Source organism: Arvicanthis niloticus, chromosome 6 (genome assembly GCF_011762505.2).
Source record: "Arvicanthis niloticus isolate mArvNil1 chromosome 6, mArvNil1.pat.X, whole genome shotgun sequence".
NCBI classification, from domain to species: Eukaryota; Metazoa; Chordata; class Mammalia; order Rodentia; family Muridae; genus Arvicanthis; species Arvicanthis niloticus.
The window spans coordinates 35,326,170-35,350,349 of record NC_047663.1 but is presented as its reverse complement, the minus strand read 5'-3'; the positions used below and the strand labels follow the sequence as shown (position 1 = coordinate 35,350,349).

General features: G+C 39.6%; 1 protein-coding gene across 1 annotated transcript in view; it reads right to left on the bottom strand.

Annotated features, from left to right (window-relative positions):
- The window catches only part of Dhx40 (DEAH-box helicase 40), a 39,882-nt gene extending 16,728 nt beyond the window's left edge, over window positions 1-23,154 (bottom strand). Inside the window, exons 1-12 of the mRNA XM_034506774.2 lie at window positions 22,938-23,154; window positions 21,966-22,133; window positions 19,411-19,556; window positions 15,527-15,646; window positions 14,557-14,784; window positions 14,007-14,073; window positions 12,703-12,834; window positions 8,886-8,985; window positions 6,063-6,149; window positions 5,743-5,925; window positions 2,074-2,154; window positions 660-817 (exon numbers count right to left, since the gene is read on the bottom strand). Coding sequence (XP_034362665.1) covers window positions 660-817; window positions 2,074-2,154; window positions 5,743-5,925; window positions 6,063-6,149; window positions 8,886-8,985; window positions 12,703-12,834; window positions 14,007-14,073; window positions 14,557-14,784; window positions 15,527-15,646; window positions 19,411-19,556; window positions 21,966-22,133; window positions 22,938-23,049 — 1,582 coding nt within the window. The 5' untranslated portion in view covers window positions 23,050-23,154. The remainder of the gene's footprint in view (window positions 1-659; window positions 818-2,073; window positions 2,155-5,742; window positions 5,926-6,062; window positions 6,150-8,885; window positions 8,986-12,702; window positions 12,835-14,006; window positions 14,074-14,556; window positions 14,785-15,526; window positions 15,647-19,410; window positions 19,557-21,965; window positions 22,134-22,937) is intronic.
- Between the last annotated feature and the right edge of the window lie 1,026 nt (window positions 23,155-24,180).

The following is a 24,180-nucleotide window of genomic DNA, read 5'->3' as shown; positions in this document are numbered from 1 at the left end:
TTTTTTGTTTTGTTTTTGTTTTTGTTTTTCGAGACAGGGTTTCTCTGTGTAGCCCTGGCTGTCCTGGACTCACTCTGTAGACCAGGCTGGCCTCAAACTCAGAAATCTGCCTGCCTCTGCCTCCCAAGTGCTGGGATTAAAGGCGTGCGCCACCACCGCCCGGCAGGAACCTTCTAAACTTACTCCTCATTTTTCTGTAAATGTAAAACTTTTCTAAAGAAAATAGTCTATAAGGCACAGGGTGACAGACAGCATCTTGTTTTATTTGAGACAGGGTCACATTAGCTGCCCAGTCTAGCCTTAAATCAGGATCCTCTGCCTCTATCTCAAGAAAGTATACATTACAGGCATGTTTTACCATAACCAGCAATTAAATTTTTTTACAAAAACTAAAAAATTCTTACGGGAGTCCACTAGATAGCTCAGCAGGTAAAGGGAGCTGGCTACCAAGCATGACAGTTTCAGTTTGATTTCCAGTACCCACATGGTGTAACAAGAGAACCAATTCCTCCAAGTTGGTTTGACTTCTACACATGTACTGTGGTGTGTGTGTTCTCAAGTACACATATACTTGTGCACAAGTGCACACACATAAATGACTAGATAAAATACTGTAATATAAAGAAGAGCTCTTAAAATAAATAAGATAAAGTGCTCACCAGGTCTGATGAAGACATTTTCCACAGATAGCATTGCTGCTATTGGAAGCAGCAAATCCTCACAGTCAAGAGAAGCAGCCCTGATCACTGCACACGTCAGATGTGGGGGGAGAGGGAACTCCACCATGGATAAACCCAATCTTGTCACGTGACCACTCCTTAATAGAAAGAGAAAGTTATTAGGCCTTTCAAATCTGGACAACACAACATAATGTTCATTGCTCAGAATAAGTAAGATATAATTGAATTACTTCAACTCTTCTCTAGAAATTCAATTTAAAGAATAAACCATCGTGGTCACTGGAAAGAACAACACAAAGGCCAGGCAGTGGTGGTATACATCTTTGATCCTAGCAGTCAGGAGGCACAGACTGGTGGGTGTGTGAGTTCAAGGCCAGCCTGATCTACAGAATGAGTTCCAGGACAACAGGGCACACAGAGAAACTCTGTCGAGAGAGAGAGAGAGAGAGAGAGAGAGAGAGAGAGAGAGAGAGAGAGAGAGAGACCCCAAAATGATAAATCTTCTACTGTCAGAAGTCTTACTCCCCAATTTCCTGTTGTGTAGTTATTTAATTATTGTATGTGCATACTCATGAAACAGTGTGTGGGGGGGGCAGGGGGTGGTGAGAGGACAACTTGCAGGAAAATGGTTCTCCTCCTCTATCTATGGGTCCAAGTGAAGAGATTCATGTCGTCGGATTTAGCAGCAGCCATCTTACTACATCCAAAAATCTACTCAGTAAGACAGAAGACGGTACTATAAAGCTAAAACATTCAACAGAGCACAAAGATGTCCTTGAAGAAATGGAGGAGTAACAATTATCAAACCTCAACACACAGGAAAGACCATAAAGTGTGCTTGGCATTTTTATGTAGCTAGAATAATGCCTGACACTGAAATGGTATTAATAATGACTTGTCAAGTGAAACCCAGTAAACAGTAGTGCAGAGGCTGCTTTAGTTTGGTTTTAAAAAAAATGTTTCACTTCTTCTCCTTGTTTACAGAACTTTTTGGCTGCTTGGGGGATTTTTTTTTTCCTCCCAGCAATTCAAATGTCAGGCTCAGGCTCCTAGGTACTGAGATTACACATTACCGGCATGCACTGCCATGTCTAACTACAAGAAAATGTCTTCATAGTAGTGTTTAAGTAAGAACTATGGTGAACAAACACCAAGGACAGACTTTAATTTTATATAAAACAATTTATTCACATTGAAATAAACTGCTTTCTACTGTTAAACACTTAGAACCTTTCTTTAAAAAAAACAAACGGACAAGCCAGGAACACAACCTCACACCTGTAATACCAGCTTAAAGAACTGAGACAGGAGGATTATGATTCAAGGCCAGCTTTAGCTACATAGCTACAAGCAAACAAAACGACTAACATTATGTTTGGATTGTATTTTTTACCTGTCAATAGCATCACACTGGTAAAGCTGTTTAAGTGCTTCCAAAATAAGTCTCTCATTAGGTGGATCCAAATATGGAAACCTGTGCATTAAATGAGACAGGAGAGTCAGGGTTACTCATAGGACTTTTAACAGCCTTCATAGAAACTTCCTTAAAAATTCACTTCTCCACTTTTTCTTTCTTCATCTTTTTCTTCATTCTGTTTTATTTTTTATTTTTTTCTTTTTGAGACAAGGTATCTTTCTACATAGCCCTGGTTGTCCTAGAACTCTCTATGTAGACTAGACTAGTCTCAAACTCTCAGAATCACCTGCCTCTGCTTCTGAAGTGCTGGGATTAAAGTAGTATACCACCATACCCAGCCCTGGCTCTATTTTTCAAGTCCTCCTCTCCTTGAAAACATTCTATCACAGGAAATTTTTGCTTTTTCTGAATCACATTCCTCTCATTCAAAATATATATCTTTCTATTTTCCTTGGCTGAATGGAATACTCCCATCATTCCTCTTATCTTATTTTTATTTTATTTATATGAGCACACTGTAACTGTCTTCAGACATACCAGAAGAGAACATGAGATCCCATTACAGATGGTGAGGCACCATGTGGTAGCTGGCAATAGAACTCAGGACCTCTGAAGAGCAGTTAGTAGTACTCTTAACCACTCAGCTCCCTGCTTCACCCCCACACTTTTAAAGATTTATTTATTTTATGTGTATGAGTACACTGTAGCTGTCTTTAGATACCAGAAGAAGGGATCAGATCTCATTACAGATGGTTGTGAGCCACCATGTGGGTGCTGGGAATTGAACTTAGGTCCTCTTGAAGAGCAGTCAGTGCCCTAACTAATCCTGACTCATACTTCGTAGGGAACTACTCTCTCTTTTCTTCTCTTCTGAAGGTACAACTGTTTTTACTGAATTTTTACAGAACAGGGGAGAAGGCCAATGAGATGGATCAGTGAGTAAGGGTGTTTGCCATCAAGCCTGACAATGAGTTCTATCTCCAAGACAACATGATTCTTCAAAGTTGTGTTCTGACCTCCACATGTGCACCATGGCACATATGTGTGTGTGCACACACACAATCTAAATAAAGAGAAAAAAAAACAACTGAAAACAACTACTAGATAAATTCAAATTATCCAATAGTAACTGAGGGCTGGCCTTAATTTCACAGAGGCCTACATGATTTTGCCCCCCAGGAAGTGAAATTAAATAAATTACAAGGGAAATGGCTCAGAGAATAAAGTACTACCTCACCAGGCTTACACCTGATTTGTTTCTTGCTTTCCTTTCTTTTCTCTCCTTTTTGGTCTTATTCGAGACAGGGTTACTGTGTATCCCACACTCCTCCCAGCAGTCTTTCCACCTCAGCTCTCCTTGGGCTAAGACTTCAGGGATATGCTATAACAGTACAAACTTGTAATCCTACCACTGGGAAGAAGAGGCAGAAGGATCATGAGTTCAAAGGCAGCCTCAGTTACATAACAAGTTCAAGCCCAGCCTGGAAAACATAAGACCCTCACTCAGAAAACAGCAACAGCGTCTGGAGAGATGGCTCAGGCACTGAGAGGACTAAAGGTCTTGCAGGGGGACCCAGGTGTGGTTCCTAACACCCAAGTGGTGGCTCACAGCCATCTGTAACTCCAGTTCCAGAGGATCCAATTGTCTTTCCTGATCTCCAGGCATGCAAGTGGTGTACATATTTATATGCAGGCAACATATTCATACACATAAAATAAAAATTAATAAAACTTTAAAGCAAGAGAATAATAACAGTACAGATAAGTAATTTAAAATGTGTTGGGAGCTGACTTTTAGCGGCTAGAAAGCAGCTATCCACATGCTAGCCACGCCATACATGCCTGCAAGGCGCACGGTGCACGTGCTATCCATGCCTGTAAGGCTTAAGTCATATCCACGTGCTTACAAGGCACGTGGCAAAAGTGTATAAACACCCCAGATTTCCCTTCAATAAATGAGACTTGATCAGAACCTCTGTCTTGTCTCCATTCTGTGCGTCTCTTCCCCTTATCCTCACTCTCTCTCTCTCTCTAGACCCTGACCCGAAGACTGGAACGGCAGTTTGAGCCAAGCAGTGGTGGTGCACGCCTTTAATCCCAGCACTTGGGAGGCCAAGCCAGGCAAAGGGGAGCAGGTCCCAACATTTTTGTTATAGTAACTATTCAGGCATTGTTAAGTCTTTTGTCTCTAGCCAGGTAGATCGGAGCAGGCCAACAAAAATAAACTAATAAGAATATTCATTCTTATTTTCTAAGATATATTCACTCTTGGTTATTTGTATTCTGTAGTTCTTTGAAAATATCCTAGGATTAATGCCAAGCTCACTGGGCAGTTGCTTTCAAAGCCTCCTCTTCCTAACAACTCTGTTTTTAAATCTGGATTAACCTGAAAGTTTCAAACCTGTTTGATCACTTGGTTCTTTCAACGGCTTGTTACTTCTTTCATATTGGTATAATTTATGAATATAGTTAAATTTTACATGTTTTCCTTTGCATTCTCAATTAGATAATCTCTAGTCTTGACAGAGATAGGGTACTGCACACATATAATACCAACACCTGGAAGTCATAGTCAATTGGATCACTGTGTGTTTGAGACCAGTCTGGTCTATATAACATGTTCTAGGCCAGCCAGGAATACATAAGACTTTGTCTCAAGAAAAAAAAAATCTCTAGTCTTACTTGAAACCATCTAAATTGGTTTCCTAAGAGTCAGACTTGCCTATAAACACAGCGCTCAAGAGGCAAGAGGAGGAGGGGAGCAGAAGCCAGTCAAGTTACATAGTGAGTTCCAGGACAGCCAGGGCTATCTGGTGAGGCCTGACTCAAACTAACACACACAAAACGCTATGTACCATTAAATATGGTTCTAAAAAAACCACTTTCTGATTAGAATTACAGTCACATGCCTTAAATTAAAAATTAACATTGGTCAAGCCAGGCATAGTGGCACACACCTTTTAATGCCAGCACTCAGGAGGCAGAGACAGGCAGATTTCTGTAAGTTTGAAGCCAACCTGGTCTACATAGTGAATTCCAGGACAGCCAGAGTTATAGTGAAATCCTGTCTCAAAACAAACAAAACAAATAGTGGTCACTAGAGTTAGTCAAATAAGCATCAGCATAAAAAGGCCTCATGAAACCAAAGTTTAAATATAAGTAAGTAAAGGGGGCTGGAGAGATGGCTCAGCTGTTAGGGGCTAGCTCACAATCAAAAATAAATATAAGCAGAGGGTCAAATCTCAATAAAGTGATAGAAGCTTTAAAATAAAAATTTCAAAATCCTTGAAGGCAAATAGTAGTTCAATACTATTTACTTCTGGATTCCTCAATCTTAAATTACAGCAGTTTGAGGCCAATGGAAATGTTCTGAAATTTTAAGTTACTGGTAATGGTCACATAACATTGTGAATCTACTAACAACAATCTGAACTGTATACTTTAAAATGGCTAAAATACTTAATTTTATTTTAGGTGGATTAACATTCCGAGTTTAGTTGAAAAGCAGCCAACATGAGAACCAACCCTATAAATAGGTTAGTTTCAATTCTCAGGGACACAGCAGTCAAATAGTACAGAACAATTTCCAAGAAGTCAACAGGCTTCTTTATTCTAGCCAGAGCTTTTTCAGGGTTGCCCACATACCTTATGACATCATGTATGGCAAGGCACTTTAATGTCAGAACTACAGATGTCAAACTAGTTCTCTTAATCTCCGGGATCACATGATCAGGCATACACTGGTTCCAAAATTCTTTACTATAAATCCTAAAGCATTTCCCCGAGGCAGTCCTGCCAGCCCGGCCACTTCGTTGTAACGCTTCACTTCTACAAAAGAAAGCAAACAAAGCCCCAAAACTGTTTTGTGGGTTTGACAAATAATTAACTTCCAACATTCATACCAAGTAGAAATACTCTCACCAGCTAACTGTTACTGAATTGAAAATGTAGATAAGAAGACTTACTTTGAAATAGGAACCACCTCCAGGATATCCAGCCCTAATCTCGGGTTGTGATTTAATTGTTTCACAAAGCCTCCATCCACCACGTATCTAAAAGAATGAAAGCAAGTTACATGCTGCAAAGTAAGCCGAGGTGTGTTAACTTTTACATTTATTTTATGTGTAGAAGTGTTTTCCAGTGCACTTTTTACTGTCTATTGCACACAAAGGCAAGAAGGTGGCTATCAAATATTTTGAAACTGGATAGAAGTAGAACTTACACAACTGTAAATATGTTAAAATTTAAATATCCATTTTAAAAGTTATTAAACAGGGTTCACACTTACCTATAAACTGTTGTTAACAGATTCAAAATCTAATTCTTCAGCATGCTATTTTAAACCCAATGTAGAACTAGACAGGGAGAGTTAAGTGAAGAAAAATACCAAGTCTATCATTTTACTAAACAACATTCTAAAGGCTTTTGCCGGTATAGGAATCATTAAATTACAGAAGTCAATGTATTCTACTTCTCTACTAACACCTTTAATATTTAAAAAAAAAAAAAAAGTCACTATTTTTTTCTTTTAAATTTTGCATATTTATTTGTATTTTACTTTTGGTATAAGGTTTTACCATATGGCCCAGGGGGACTCTGTAGTCACTATGTAGCTCAGTATGGTCTCAAACTTAAAAATCTTCCTGCCTCTGCCTCCTGAATGCTAGAATCAGATGCATTCCAACTCACCTGGATTTTTAAAAGAATTATTTATATATTTTTATGTATATGAGTACACTGTAGCTGTCTCAGACATACCAGAAGAGGGCATCAGATCCCATTATAGATGGTTATGAGCCACCATGTAGTTACTGGGAACTGAACTCAGGACCTCTGGAAAAGCAGTCAGTGCTCTTAACCACTGAGTCATCTCTCAGCCCAATTTTTATTTTTTAACATCTTTTTTCATGCACATAGATGTTTTCCTATACATGAAAACACGCATGCACCATATGAATGCAGTGTCCACAGAGGTCAGAAAATAGCATCAGAACCCCTGGAACTGGAGGTCATACAGTTTTGAGTTACCATGTGAATGCTGGGAATCGAAACCAGGTCCCCTGCAGTCACAGCAAATACTCTTTTAAGTCTCTCTCTCTTTCTCTCTCTCTGTGTCTCTCTGTCTCTGTCTCTCTAGAGAGTCTCTCTGTCTCTCTGTCTCTCTGTCTCTCTCTCTCTCTCTCTCTCTGTGTGTGTGTGTGTGTGTGTGTGTGTGTGTGTGTGTTGAGCCTGCATGCATGTCTGTGTACCACCTATGTTGCTGGTGCCTGCAGAGTCCAGGAAAGAGTACTGTATCCCATGAAATGGAATTACAAGCAGTTTTGAGTCGTCATGTGGTGGGTAGAATTGAACTCAGGTCCTCCAAAAAAAACAGCATGTATACTTAAGTACTGAGCTATCTCTCCAGCCCTTAACCATTTTTTTTTTTTAAGAAAAATAAATGTAATTTCTCTTTACTCATTCACTCAAAAGAAATTAATTTAGTCTTAGAGACTGTGGTCTGGCCTTTGTGTGGCAGGCAGACAGCCTTAGTTAAGGATATAAAATACACTGGATAGAAAATAAGTATCAGAAAGGAATGTGGCTCAGAAGAATCTCACATTAGCTATGAATCCAGAAATGAACTTTGTAGGTGATTCTCATTTTACTCAAAATCGGTCTGCATTATTGATTACATCCAAAACAATAAAGACTTACACCATAATTGAGTTTCACAAGGAATTGAGAAGAAACACTACTTCCACATAAACATGGAAGAAAATTACCAAGCTGGGCTGGAAGAAAGACAGGCTGTTCTAACTGTCCTATTAATGTGCAAGGTCCACATTAATAGGACAGTTAGAACAGCAGCTGGCTTAAACCTATGAAGCATTATTCGTATTAGCTTGTATTTAGGAAAAAAGACCTCAAGTTACCAAAGAATTATAAGGAATACACAACTCAGAGTGTATTTCCTACTTCAGTTCCCATTTAAAGCAATCAGTAATTACAAAAAATGAAAGGTGATCTAGGTGTGCTGGTGCATACCTTTAATCACAACACCTGGGAGGAAAAGGCAGGCAGATTTAAATTTGAGGTCAGCCTGGTCTACATAATGAGCTCCAGGTCAGCCAGGTCTACACAGTGAGACCCTAATTAAAAAAAAAAAAAAAAAGGTGAGCATAAGTTAAGAACAGGCTGGAAAGGTGGGTCAGCAGTGGAGAGCACTTGCTGTACAATGGTGGAGACTGGCTTTCTGATGCTAGCATCCATGTAACAAGCCAGGAATGGTCCTGGCATGCTTGTAACTCTAGCAGAGCAGGCAGAGACAGAGATTAATGGGGCTTGTTGGCTGTCAACCTAGATAAAAAACAGATCTTTAGGTTCAGTGAAAAACCCTGCCTCAAAAGGAATAGGGTGAGTGACAGAAGAGGACACACAATGTCCTCTAGCCTCTGTGTGTATGCACACTGAAAATACACAAGAAACACTAAACAACAGGGGCCAAGGGAGTTAGTGAAGAACACAGGTTGGCAAAGTCTGTAGTGATACGACTAACCAAATGATTGCCTTACTTTTAGAGAACTTACAAAAAGTGTTAAACCTGAGCCAACAAGACAGCTCAAGTGGGTAAAGGCACTTGTATGAAAGTCTGACCCCCTGAATTCAATTCTAGTACCCACATGGTGGAAGGCAAGCTCCAACATCCTCAAGTTGTCACCTGACCCCTGCTAGCACACACAAAGGATTTTAAAGTTGTCACCTGACCCCTGCTAGCACACACAAACAAAGGACTTTAAAAGCTGTACCTGATGCCATCTATTGTCAAAGACGTTGCAGAAATATTGGTGGATATGACACATTTTCTAATTCCAGGTGGAGGTGGCAAAAATATTCTCCTCTGTTGATCTAAAATATATCCGAGGGGAAAGACTAGTTTAAAACACGTGATTGTGGACGTCAAGCTTTAAAAGAACTCATTTTTTTTTTCACTACAAGTTGTACTTTCATCTCCCTTTCTCCACTTCCCCATTTCCAGCCCTGCCCCAAACACACACTTTCTTTCTCTTTCCTGTGTACCCCTAGCTGTCCTGGAACTCTCCTTATAGACCAGGCTGGCCTCAAACTCAGGAGAGCTGCCTACCTCTGGCTCCTGAGTGCTGGATTTAAAGGTATGTGCCATTACACCTAGTTTATCACCTCTTAAATAATCTGGAATATAAATTGTAATGACAAAACTGAAACTGTTTCAAATCCAGCTGAAGAGATGTCTTAGAGGTTAAAAGAACTTACTGCCTTAGGGGAGGACCCAAACTTGGATTCCAGCACCCATGTCAGTTCCACATAAGATGGCTCACAACAGCCTGTGATTCCAGCTCAAAGGATCTAACACTCTCCTCTGGACTTATCATGTATTTGCATACACCCACACAAACACATATATTTACACATAATTATAAAAATCTCCTACAATAGGGTAATAAGTGGTTGTTGGCACAGTCCAGGCCTAAGAGTTAGTTCACATAATCTTAGAAGGGACTGGATAGCACCTGTCCACATTTGAGAATATTGGATGTCTCAACTGGAAAGACATTTTAAGATATTCTTAATAGACAATATCATGGCTAATGCAGAAAAAGGAATGAAGAGAAAATATCTGCCATGTGATGTTTCACACCTGTAAATCCAATACTCAGGAGAGCGTCCGAAGGATCCCAAGCTCAAGATCAGCCTTGGATACATAATAAGATCCTGTCTCAGAATAGCCTCTCATTAGTTTTACCTACTCATCAAACCCAACTATGGGCCAGTGTAAAATTCTTTTCTATATGCCACAACCAAGAAACGCTTCTCCGTCTCCTTATACCCAAGTGAAACTTTTATGTCACCAAACCATGACAACAATGCAAAGAAAAAAGGTTATAAAAATGTCCCCAATACCCACAGAAACAACAATACACATAAGAAGTGCAGTGGTGCAGTAACCAGACTAAAGAGCTAAAAGAACCCACAGGCTGCAGAGATGGCTCATGTTACGAGAGCACATACTCTTCTCCCAAACACCCACATCTGGCAGCTCACGATGACCTGCTTGCAACTACTAGTCTAGGTGGACATAATGCTTCTGCAGGCACCAGCAATAATGTACACATATCCTTACAGAGACATATTCATAATTAAAAATAATAAAAATAAATCTTTAAAGGGGGGGCAGATCCCAGGCATCTGGGGTCTCTCTCTTCTTCATCTAATCTCGCAGCACTTTACTCAATACTTCAGCAATTGCACCTCAATGCCTCTTTACTCAATACTTCAGCAATTGCACCTCAATGCCTCTTTACTCAATACTTCAGCAATTGCACCTCAATGCCTCTTTGCACTGCTAAAGCTGCTATAAGAAGTATTATGCTCATAATGGATCAGCAAAAGCTTACCCGTGATAGTACTCAAAAGAAAAAGTAACCCAGTCCCTCTAATGATAGTTATATCCACACTCAGTCATACAACTCCGTCACTTAGATATATACATGAACACAGAAAATTACATAATCAGAAATAAAGATGATCTTGCAGTCATGGAGGAAAAGCAGAAGTATGCTTTTGGAAAGTATGTTTACCACTGGAGCTGGATATCAAATTTAATCATGGAAAATGAATTAGCAGAGCATAGAACAACTCAATTCTCACACACAGACACACACAAACACAAACACACACACAGAGACAGATAGAGACAGAGAGACACAGAGAAACAGACACAAACAGAGACAGAGAGAAAGCCTAAGTCTAGCAATGGTTTAAAAAGAAAGAAATGATTTCGTAAAAGAACACCTCTACAAGATGCCATGTCCTTGGGTTGGAAGATCTGGGACAATAAATGCACATGCCAGAAAGCTGACTTACAAGACCCAAATAAGCTCAAGAGCAAGAAAGAACTGGAAAAAACTCTCAAGAGTCAGTCACAGAAGTGACAAGGAAGTCTAAGGCCTCTCCAAAATAAAGACTCTTAAGGAAACAGCAAGTTAAGATGCAAACCTCAGGAAACAGTCTCATCTCACTGAAGAAAACAAGGCTGGGAAGACAGGCTAGCAACAACCTCAGAAAAAGAGCAGCCACAGGGATCCGGTTTACACCACCACACTTGGCTCTTCACCATGGGTTCTGAATTTATTAAGTCCAGAAAACAATGAGAACCTTAGGAGTTGCCTATAAGCCTGGCTGTGGTGGCTCACATATTTAATCCCAGCACTCAGGAGGCAGAGGCAGGTGGATCTCTTGAGTTCCAGACCAGCCTGGTTTATAAAGAAGAAATGATTTGGTAAAAGAACACAAGTTCCAGGATAGCCAGGGCCACAGAGAGACGTCTTGCCTCAAAAAACAGGAAGGAAGGAAGGAAGGAAGGAAGGAAGGAAGGAAGGAAGGAAGGAAGGAAGGAAGGAAAGAGGATTACCTTTAAGATGTAAAATGGAGATCACTAACCTATTATCAAGTGCCAACTATCACAAAAGATTTCAAAAATAATATCTGCTCTCTGGTTAGCTGCTAATTTAATAAAACTACAACAGCCTCTGGTTAATATCTTTTTAGTTATTTAATTAAAAAAATTATTATTACTGTTTTTTTATGGGTATGGGTATTTTGCTTGCATGTATATCTGTGTACCTCATGTGTTCAGTGACCAAGGAAGCCAGAAGCAGGCTCTGATCCTCTAGAACTGATGCTACACACAGTCGTGAGTCATCATGTGTTGCTAGGACTTGAACTTGGGTCCTCTGGAAAAGCAGTCAGTGATCTTAACAACTGAGCCATCTCTCCAGTCACAACATCCTTTTAGTTTTATAAGTCTAATCCAATAAAAAAGAAGTTTTACAGAACAAATTTTCTCTTTCAACAGTATTTATTATAGGAAATACTAAGATAAAAGTTTGCATATCCTCTTTGAAAATACACACATATCCCAACCACATGATCATAGGGAAAGTAAGTCTATGATGCTTAATGTAAAACATATCCAGATTCATAAGATTTCCATAAATTTTGGCGCCATTACAAATTAAGTATTGAGGGATTATAGTCCTCATTTCAAAGAATCCCCCCACAAGTAATTTTGTTCTGTTGAGAGAGCACATAATCCATTCTTAAAATACTAAGAAGGAGATACAAGGTTCTTGAAAGTTACCATGAAAGCATCTTAAACAATATCAGTTTTCTTGAGGGATTATGGCTCAATTCCATGATTTGCGTTAAGGCCTGGGAGTTACAAAACTGAGATCAGTTTGTGAAATTTCTTGATCCAAACAGTGAAACTCTCTATATTTTTCTGAATATATACACAGTAATTCAATAAAAAACATTTTGGAAGGGGGCTAGAGAGATGGCTCAGTGGTCAATCTCTTGTTGCTCTTGAATGGACCAGAGTCTGGTTCCCAACATCTATATTAAGCAATTTACAACTGCCTGTAACTACAGCTCTAAGTTATACAATTAACCCTGCTAGCCTGGCTGGTCCCCAGAAGCTTGTACACATATTCACACTGACATACACAGGAATACATGAATTTAAAAAAAAACATTTAAAATACTCTTTACCAGCTAGTCATGTTTTCTTTCCTAGTAAGGAATTACCTGTTGTCATAGAGCCGTAACATGGCAGGATCAACAACCCATCTAGTGTGGTGTCTTGTACATCGTAATCATAGTCAACAGACTCTGCCATCTGAAAAAGCAACTCGCAACTCTTCTCTATCTCAAACTGGCCTGAAAGAAGAAGAAAACTTGGGGAATTGAACTTCAAATTTTAAAGATTATTTTAAAGTCCAGTTTAAAATTAGTTTTTTTTTAAATTCTAAATCATTCTTTTGATCTAAAGAAGAAAAGCATGTAGGATATACCCAATCTCAACAACAAAATTTAAGCAGAAGTATGTTTCTGATTTCTAAACAAACAAAAATGTTTATCATCTTCAAGCCTTTCATGCTGTTAATACCAAGTTTCAGGAGGACTGAATTACTCACACACAAAGGAAACTAGTACAGGAAATACTGAATCCATGTACAATTCAAAAACTTGAATTCAATTTCCAAAAGGCAAAGACATAGTTTAACTATCTCACTTCAGACATCAACATGAAATGGTCCATCCTGCTCAGAAGCAGCTAGTTACAAGGTTCACTGCTCTTGGATGTAACGCTTCAATGTTTGACACCCCCCCCCCCCCAAAGCTTCTACAAGCTTGTCTGCAATACATGGATTCTACACCTTACCAATACTGCCATCTCACCACTTCAAGAAATGACAGTTGGGATGTCATTTGAATAACAGAATTAATTACTCAAACTAGGTTTATTTAGCCAAGTTAGAGCTCTGTGTGCAGTAGGCAAAAGTTAAAAAAAAAAAACAAAAACAAAAAACAAAAAAAAAAAACACTTTGCAGACTTAATTTCTTTCTGTGAAAGGGCAGTGTGGTTCCAATGTGCTAATTGGTAATCAAGATATTCTATCTACCTGTTATCTAACAGGTAAGGCAACAGCTGGACAGAATCCACACACCCTAGGAGAAGTATCAGTCTACTCTGGTGCCCTATTTCCTGCACACAAAAGGAAGACATTAACCAGGCACAGTGATGTGTTCCTGTTCTCTCAGAACAGCCTGGGCAATATATCAAAAAAGACCTTGCCTCAAAACCCACAAAATCATTTTATTCACTTATTTATTGATCTATTGAGTGTTATGTGTTGTTGTTCCTTCTTGTTTTTGAACAGGGTCTTATCATATAGCCCAGGCTAATCTTGAACTACATACCACTATCTATCCTAGAACTTGCAGTAATCCTCCTGCCTCATGTTCCAGAGTTCTAATGTTAGCAGCATCCATCACTACATCTGGCTTACAAATAACAGACATTATTAAACCTAGTAGGGAATGCTCACCAGTCAGAAAAACTAAGATGTCTCCAGCCATTTCATTCAAATGAATATCCATGGTCACTTTCACAATCTAAAGCAAGCAAACAAACAAACAAACAAAAAAACACACAAAAAATGATATGCAGGTATAACATACTCGTTCCTTGACTGCCATATCCCCATGCTCCACAAAACAAAAAAACAAAAAACAAACAAACAAACAAAACAAAACAAAAAAACCCATTCAGTCAGGCTCCCAAAAGTCCTAGCACTCATTAAGGCTACTGATAAAATACAGTAAGGGCAGCCAGGGGGTTCACAGGGTAAGGTGCTTCCCACATAAGCTTAATGACCCTTGTTTAATCTCTAGACCCACATAAAGGTAGATGGAGACAACAAAGGCTACAGTTGTCATCTGACCTTCATATGCATGCCATTGCATATATGAACATCCCCCCAACACATTATACATATACTATAATAAATGAAATTATAAAAACAAAATAAATTACCAAATTACCCAAGTAAATGAAATCTCACACATAAAAGATAAAAGAAGATTGCAAAGTAATACCGCTTGAATATATGCAGTATTTTCTCTGTCTCGTGGGCCAATCAAATTGCAGAATTTCTCTCTGACTGGATAGAGTCTTCCAGGTATATCAAATATGGGGCAATTTCCAAAGAATGCAGAGAGCTTGGCTAGCTCCATAGTTGCTGACATCACCACCACCTTTAAATGCTCTTTCCTGTTAGGAGACTTATCCTGAAACAGCTTCTTCAGTAAACCAAATAAGATATCCTGAAAGGAAAAGCTAGTAAGCCACAAATGCTAGCATTTTATTATTTTATTTATTTGATCGATCTATCTATCTATCAACCAAATCTTTGAAGCCTGGACTCACTGTATAAATCTGTTTGGCTTAGAGCTCACTAAGTAAACCAGGCTGGCCCTCAACTCACAGAGATCTGCCTGCCTCTATTTCCTCAGCACTAAGAATATTTATTTTTAAGACAGTTTCAAGCAGCCTCGAGATGGCCTGAAACTAATATGTAGTCAAGGAGGCCCTTGAAAGTCTAATCCTCCTGCTTCTACTTCAAGAGTACTGGAATTAAAGGAATGTATGACCCACCTATGCCATCATTTCTGTGATGTTGAGGGTCACATCCAGAGCTTTGTATATGCTAGGCAGGCCCTCTACCAACTTAGCTGCATCTCCAGCCCATGTAACTTATTTTGTTTGTTGAGAAAAGGTCTCACTATGTAGCATGGGCTGGTCTGAACTCCTCTATAGACACTGGCCTCAAACTCTTAGAGATCTGCCTACCTCTGCCTCCTGAATTCTAGAGTTAAATGTGTGTGCCACCATGCCAGCCCTGACCTATTTAAAATACATTGCTATCATAACCAAGGGATTTCTAGTTCAACAGATTAAAATGTAAGAGAAGGCAATTCTCCATACAGGAAAAAGCTACCTCAAATGAACTTCTCATTAATTAATTAAAAATAAATAACTACATAAATAAATAAATAAATAACTCACTGTAGTTAAAGTTCTTTCATGGGCTTCATCCAAAATAATGACACTGAACTTGTTAAGATTTGGATCTCCCAAAATATGTTTGAGTAAACATCCATCAGTCATGTATTTGATTGCTGTTTCCTAATGTGTAAAAGCAGAGGACATCAACTTGTAGCATCACAAAACTTCACCATGATTCAACTAATTCTCTACTCCCAAAAGCATAGATCAAATCACCAAGATTTACATAAAAGAGAACATAAAACTGTATAACAAGGATGGTTGGTTAACTATAAAACATGTCACTTATACAGACAGGAACTAAGGGAGTGAAGTGTCCTGAGATAGAACAAATTGCTAAGAAGATACAAAGAGGCGTGTGGAATGTAGCAAGATAAATACAGACAAGATAACAGGGGTACTTCAGTGGCAGTGCTTCACTCTCTAGCATGCACAGGCCCTAGGTTCTATCTGCCGCCTGGCAAACAAACTGAAATAAAAAACTTCACTAACTTTGGTATTAAGTGGCCAAGTTATCCACTGACTTCAAGGACACTAAGACAGAACACTGAATATGCTGGCTAGTTTTATCAACTTGATATGAAGTGCAGACACCGGGAAATGGAATCCTCAACTGAGAAACTGTCTTCAAAGATTAGCCTCCAGGCATGTCTGTGGGCATTTTCTTGATTAATGATTGGTAAGAACAGTGCCCTCCTGAGACACGTGGTCCTAGGTAGTTCTATGAAAAAGCAAACTGAGGAAACCATAGAAAGCAAGCTAGTCAACACCATTCTGTGGCCTCTGCTTCTTTTCCTGCATCTAGGTTCCTGCCTTGGTTTCCCTTAAAGATGTGCTGTAATCTATAAGACAAATAAATTCTTTCCTCCCCAAGTTATTTTTGGCTGGTGTTTTATCTCAGTAAAGAAAACCAAAAGTAATATACTGGATAGACTCTGGAAACAGCCAAGTGTGATGCAAAAGACACAAGGTAAAACTACTATGTCATTCCACTTGGATACTTTGACTAGGCATCTTTATAGAGAGCGACCAGACCTACAAGGTCTGAATACAGTTTCTGTTCGAGATTTTTTAATTAAAAAGTTCTGAAAATAACAGTGATAGTTACACAACATTAAAAACTATGACTGTATTTGATGGTATCGAATTGCACACTTAAAATGGTTAAAATGGTAAGGTTTATATTATATACATTTTATTACAACAAAACAAAGTTTAAATATGAATGCGACCAATACTGAAGTTGCAGAGATGGACCACTGTTTAAGATCACTTGCTGCTCTTGCAGAAGGTTTACTGTTTTGGTTCCCTGCACCCACTTGGCAATTCACAACCAACTATGAACTCCAATCCTAGGAAATTCAATACCCTTCTCTGGCTTTCTCAGGCACCAGGTATGCATGTACACAGACATACATGCAGACAAAAACACCCATACATAAAATGAAATTTTAAAGTAATAAATATTTGTTAAGTTTATTTTCTGTGTATAAATATTTTGTTTATATAAGTATATGTGCGCCGTGTGTATCTGGTGGATGCCCTGGAACTGGGATCATGGATGGTTGTGAGCCATTATATGGATGCTGGGAATTGAACCCAGTTCCTTTGCAAGAGTAACAAGTACTCTTAACTACCAAGCCATCTCTCCAGCCACTAGTAACAAATAATTAAAAAAAAAATTCAACCAACACGTCAAAGAACCTATGATTTAAAAAACGCAGGAATCTAATTCTTAGGCTAGAACAAGGAAGTAGGCTTCAGACATGAAAATAACTTTGGGCTAGGACAGGAAAGTTGGCTTAGATATTTTGGTCATCCTGATAAGGCCTTAGAAACAATGATCACGGGAGTGATCAGGGAACTTTGTTTATTGCCTTATTTGTTCTTTGACTATTTGTGTTGTCTTGCTTGTTCCTTGACTATCTGCATCTATTGTATTGCTAGTTCCTCAACCTAGAACTTACCTTAATACTTGTATGTAATTAAAATGGTATAAAAGCAAAAAGGAGGAGGGGGTGGGGCAGAGGGTTTCTAGGGAGGGGAAATGGGGAAAGGGGAACAGCATCTGAAATGTAAATAAATAAAATATCCAAACAAACAAACAAAAAGAATATAGTCTATCCAAACTACATATATTAGAAAATTAGTTAATGCTTTACTTAGTCATTATGGTTATTATTAGGAAATGCATAGTAAATTTTTAAAAGGTTGTAAAAGCTGTTACTTTCAAATGGTTTAGCATAATAAATGTGTATATACATATATAAGACACATATATACATATACATATATATCACATGTTATAGATGCAAACTTATAGTTTTCATTGTTGCATCTAGTACAGGGAATATAGGTGGTTCTTGCAATATTTTATGTAAGTTTACATGTTCTTATAATAAAAGATGGAAAAGCCAGTTTAAAAAAAGAAAAAAGAAAGAAAAATAAACATTGATCTTGCTCTCTTATCTCTTGATCTCTTGTTTTCGTTCTGTCCCCTCGCCCCTTCCCTATCCCCTTTCCCTCTCTCCCCACATACTCATGGCCAGCCTCTGCTCCTCTACTTTCCTTCTAACCCCCCCCCACCACCACCACCTCTACTATCCTCTTAACTCCCCTCCCCATGCCCTGAATAAACCCTATTCTATACTTAAAAAAACAAACAAAAACCAACAAAAACGGAGAAAAACAAACATTAACATTGCCAAGGTTTGAATATGCTTGGTCCAAGGAGTGGTATTATTCGGAGGTGTGAACTTCTTGGAGTAGGTGTGTCATTGTGGGTGTGGGCTTTAAGACCCTCGTCATAGCTCCCTGAAGTCATTCTTCTCTAGCTACCTTGTGAACAAGAGGAGGAACTCTCAGCTCTTCCACTCCCATGTCTGCCTGGATGCTACCATGTTCCTATTTTGAACTGAACCTTATAGGCTCAAGCCTATAAGCCAGCCCCAATTAAATATTGTTCTTTATAAGAGTTACCTCCATCATGGTGTCTCTTCACAGCAGGAAAACCCTAACTAAGACAAACATCATCTGATAATGGATAAACTAGTTGAGGATGGAGAAATAAAGAATCAGGTACCTAAGATAAAGCCTTAAGAATATGAAACAAGCTGAGCAGTGGTGACGCACACCTTTAAACCCAGCACTTGGGAGGCAGAGGCAGGCAGATTTCTGAGTTCAAGGCCAGCCTGGTCTACAGAGTGAGTTCCAGGACAGCCAGAGATACACAGAGAAACCCTGTCTCGAAAAACAAAACAAAAAAAAAAGAATATGAAACAAAAATTAACTCTAGGTGCTAGAGAGATGCCTTGGTGGTTGGTTAAGAACATTTGCTGCCTTTTTCCAGAGGACGAGGATTCAGTTCCCAGCACCTATAAAGTAGCTTACAACCATATGTAATTCTAGTTGTAGGGTATCTGGGATCCTTTTCTAAAACTCCTCGAGTACCAGGCATGGTGTACAAAGACACTGACAGGCAAAACACTTATGTTCATTAAAAGTAAAAACAAAACAAAACACACAAACAAACTAAACTATTCTATGTGGATCCTAGGGATTGGACTCAGGATCTCATGTTTGCCAGGCAGGTACTTTACCAAGCTATCTCCCCAGGCCATGTCCTGTACCCCCAACTCTTTAAAAAAATTTTTTTTCTTTTTATGAAGAAGCTAGCCTACTTGGGGAGTTCTAGGCTAGTGAGAGACCTTAGCTCAAAAACAAAAAACAAATAACAAATCACACACATGGCACTTGGAGGACAACACTCAAAGTTGTCCTCTGGCTTCAATACATATGTGCATCTATAAGATCACAAAAAAACACACATATGTGCTGGGGTGTAAGTTTGTAGTATTTTAAATGTATATTAGTAACTTTTATACCTTGGAGCTGCAATCATCAAAACGAACTTGATATCCTACTTTAGATCCCAAAGTACATTTCATTTCTTCAGCAACCCTCTGAGCAACTGATATGGCAGCAACTTTTCGTGGCTGAGTCACACCAATCATACCATGTTGTGAAAACCCTATTAAAACCAGAAATATAAATACAAAGTTTACTTAGCAATTATTTCTTCCTACTGAACTAAACTTAAAACTGTTCCTGGTCAGTCAATACAAAGGTATGTTTTCAAAAGAAAATTCTACAGCAACATACTGCAGTACATTTGCATCAAAAAAATCTTACTATTAATTTAAAATAGAAATGCACATTCATAGACCAAAAACACAGCTCAGCAGGTGAACACGCTGACCTGATAGCTTACCTGAGCTTCGCCCCAGGCCCTACACTGGCAGGAGAGAACTGACTCCCTAAGGTTATCCTCTGGCCTCTACATACACTGTGTCCCATGCGTGCTTATACACACATATATAGACAGTATATAAAATAAAAAAAATAAAAAAAAACATAGCCACTCTAAATATACATGTTAATTAGGTTTGAGGTTTTTATTTTTCAAATTTTAAAAGGATTTAAAGAATAAGCGAAGAATTCTTTAAGTTTAGTTTGCTTGTTTTACTTTTTGACAAGATCTTGTCTATCAAATTGGCTTCAGACTCCTGGGCTCTACTCATCTTCTGCCTCCCACGTAGCTAGTATTATGGGCATAAGTACTGCACCTGGCTTAAGCCAAGGATGGTAAATCTGAAATTTAAAAAACCCCACACACTTCCGAAACTTCTTTGCCACAGAAGTAAAACTGGATTTAAATATACCACTTTTGTGAAGATTTTTGTAGATATTTTAACCATTTTAACATCTCTGCAAATGGAGATGTATTGTACAATTGGTAGCACTTTCTTTCTTAATGGTATGTAAAATAACTGTATGCCTTAACAGATGATGTCAAATTAGAATGAATGCATCAGATTAGGTTACTATGAGGGCAAGGCATGATGGAGGCTAGCTCCAATAGCATATGTAGGCCATTCTTGAAGAAAATTTAAGAATTTCTCAGGCAATGGTAGCACACACCTAATCCCAGAACTCAGGAGTCACAGGCAGGTATGGCTCTCTGAGTTCCAAAGTAGTCAGGGCTACACAGAGAAACCTTGTCTTGGAAAAAAAGGAAAAAACTTAAAAATTCAAAGGATATGTTTTTATTTATGTATAGTATGTATATCTCTATATTTGAATGTGCACATTCAGGTCCCTAGGAGTCCAGAAGAGGGTATCAGAATCCCCCAAAACTAGAGTTATAAGTGGTTGTGAACTGCCAATGTAGGTGCTGGGAACAAAAATCTGGTCCTCTGAAAAAGCAGCAAGAGCATTCATCTGCTGAACCATCTCTCTAGCACCCCCAAAATTAACTTTTATTTTAATATGAATCATATATAAAACAATTTTCTCTTTTCCAAACTTATAAAAGAGAATGTTGTCACACTGATGAGACAGACACTTTATTGGGGATTTGTCTGCTCGATTCTGATAGAATTTGAAGATATTTGCCTGATTAAGGTCTGGAGGAAGAATAAAAATGTCAGCAACAGCAGGATAGTGGTGGCACATGCCTTTAATCCCAGCACTTGGGAGGCAGAGGCAGGCGGATTTCTGAGTTCGAGGCCAGCCTGGTCTACAGAGTGAGTTCCAGGACAGCCAGGGTTACACTGAGAAACCCTGTCTCAAAAGACCACCACCAACAACAAAAATATGTCAGCAACAGAGATCCAACTATCCTTTCCTCTTCACAATTGTTTCAGTTCTCACTGGCTAACAAGATAACCTTATCCTAAAAAAGATAATTAACATTCTTTTATTTTTCCCCCTTATCATATAAACATAGCTGGCCTGGAACTCACTATGTAAACCATGTTAGCCTCAAAATTCAGAGATGCTCCTGACTCTGCCTACCAAGTGCTGGGATTAAAAGTGTGCACCATCACAATCAGCTGCCTTCTTCTTCTATTATTATTATTATTATTATTATTATTATTATTATTATTATTATTACAGTAATTAAAAATGTCACCCCAACAATTCCAGAGCTTGAAATAAATCCAGAAAGACAAGGAGACATAGGGAGGTTAAGAAGCTGGCAAAGTGGGCTGGAGAGATGGCTCAGCGATTAAGAGCACTGACTGCTCCTGAGTTCAATTCCCAGCAACCACATGATGACTCACAACCATCTGCAATGGAATCTGATGCCCTCTTCTGGTGTGTCTGAAGACAGCTATAGTACACTCATATAAATAAAATAAATAAATAAATCTTTTTTTTTTTTTTAGGAAAGGATCTGGAAAAGCAAGGCAGCAATGAACATTTTACACTACAGTACTTTTTTTTTTGGGGGGGGGGTGCTTTTCGAGACAGGGTTTCTCTGTGTAGCCCTGGCTGTCCTGGAACTCACTCTGTAGACTAGGTACAGTACTTTTATTAAACCTTAAATAAGTTTTCTCTCTTTAGTGATTCCAGCTTTATCCAAGAATAAAATTACCTGCTTCATAAAGGTATTTAGGGAGTTGAGTTGTTTTACCACTTCCTGTATTTCCAGTAACGATGAGGAAAGAATTGTCCCTCACAGCTTGAATGAGCTTTTTTCTTTGTTTCTGAATAGGAAACGTTGGAGTTGTTCCTCCCTCCTGTGATGTGCATCCTTTCTCTTCTGTAACATCACAAAAACAATTGTGCAATTAAAACACCTGAGAATATTTCTCTGACAATTTCTCAGACCTGAAAGAAGAATGCACAGAAATCACACAACAGGAAAGATCAATCTATGACTTTTCAGTTACATCAACCATGTACAAATCACACGTGAAAGTTTATAAACTCAGAATAACTTTTTGGTAAAATCAAGTAACTTCAACGTTGTTGATGTGTAACTCACCGTACTTGACACAGTCGAGCACAAGGCAATGTGTATGTATGCATACCTACCTAGAAGTACTAAACTAAATTTTATTAAACAATAGACCAAAAACCTGAGCACAGCGGAACAACTCTGAGAAGAATAAGAAGCCACCTGTATTTGCTTCTGATTCATGGTTCAAGTTAGGTCCCTGTTCAGAGTGACTGATATCCCAGAAGGCCAAGTGGTGGGTAACCATGGAAACTGGCTCCTGGAAACAGGCTCCCTTCATACCGTACCCAAAGGCAGGCTGGCGGCCCGACGAAGGGGAGGGGGATGAACGGGTAGAGAACAAAGGCTTTATGAGGCTGTAGAACAGCAAAAGGCATTTGGGCATTCGGGTCCACTTTCTTGCCCCCCAGCGAGGTTCTCACCCAACTTGGGTTTGGGACCGCCCCCTTCTAAACCAAAGTGCTCACTGGACGCAAAGTTCGCCGTCAGGCTTAAAAGACCAAAAGAACATCGAAGCTTCCTCCCCACCTCCTCTGCCACCCACAGATGTACTTTTCGCCCCACAAATAACTCCCGCCGGCTGCCACACCGTCCCGCGGACCGCACCTCTGTCAGCGATGCGAACAGCTGACGGCCGCTCTTCCTGGAGCTCTATTGGCCGCTCGCCCTCCTCCTGCCGCCTTGGCGCCCTGCCCGCGACGGCGGGAAACCGGGACATAGACCCGGTCCGGAGAAGAAGCGAGCACGTCCACGGAGCCGAGGAGATGGGAGGGGAAAGACGAGGGCGCGCCCTGATGACGTAGGGGTGTTTACTTCCGCGCGTGCGACTGGCTGCGAGGGGCAGGGGAGCGGCTCGATGACGTGGCGGCGTCTGCTTGGACGCGCACCGACCCGCGCTCCTGGGGGGGGGCCGAGGCCCCACCCCCGAGGAGTCCCGCCCACTGCCACGTGCCTCCGCTAGCCTCGAAGTCACACCAGAAGCCAGTTCAGGTTTTTCAAGTGTGAAATATGGCAGAGCAACACGTTCTTTAGTTGCCACAGCATCTCCACAAGTCTTGTCTATCTCCAGACACACCAGTTGAAATGACCCTTTCCCAGGAGCCGAAGCTATCCAACAGTGTGACCTTGGGCAACTCACTTCCCTATCTCCCTATCAAGACACATACTGAGTTGCCCGCCAACTTGTACTTCTGTAGTTTTCAAAACTTAGATTCCCATGCTGTTTCACTTCCTTCATGGAACTCTTCATTTACGCTTATTTGCATATTTTCCATACCCTCCAAGAAGCTAGGAAGGCCCAAAAGAGAAAGACTTTACTAACTCTATTTATTGTACGCCCATAACATCTGTTTGAAAATAAGCTGACCCAAGTACTATGATTACAGATATATGGCATCATGTCCATTTGCTCCTTGCACTTTTCAATAGTTCCTGATGTTAAAATTAATCACAGTTTACAGGAAGGCAACGAGTGATTCTACAGATACACTCTATCTGAGGTGGTGTGATTTATTTGTTTATTTTTAAAGGTATGTTGGGGACTTGGTGTATAGTTCAGTGGTAGAATACTTATTATCTACTATATGGGAGGCCCTGGGTTTCAGTAGCCAGTACAACACAAACTTTATCAAAGCTGAGTGTAGTGGCTTGTACCCAAGGTCCCAACACTTGGGAGGCAGAGGCAGAAGAATTACTGTGAGTTCCAGTTTACCACCGGGGTAATTCTGAGACCCTGTTTCTGAAGAGGAGGTGAATAAAGGGGAGAGGGAGAAAGAAGGGAAGGGAAGAGGAACAGATAAGAAGGAAGTAGGGAGAGAGGGAGGGAGAAAGGGGGAAGAAGGAGGAAAAA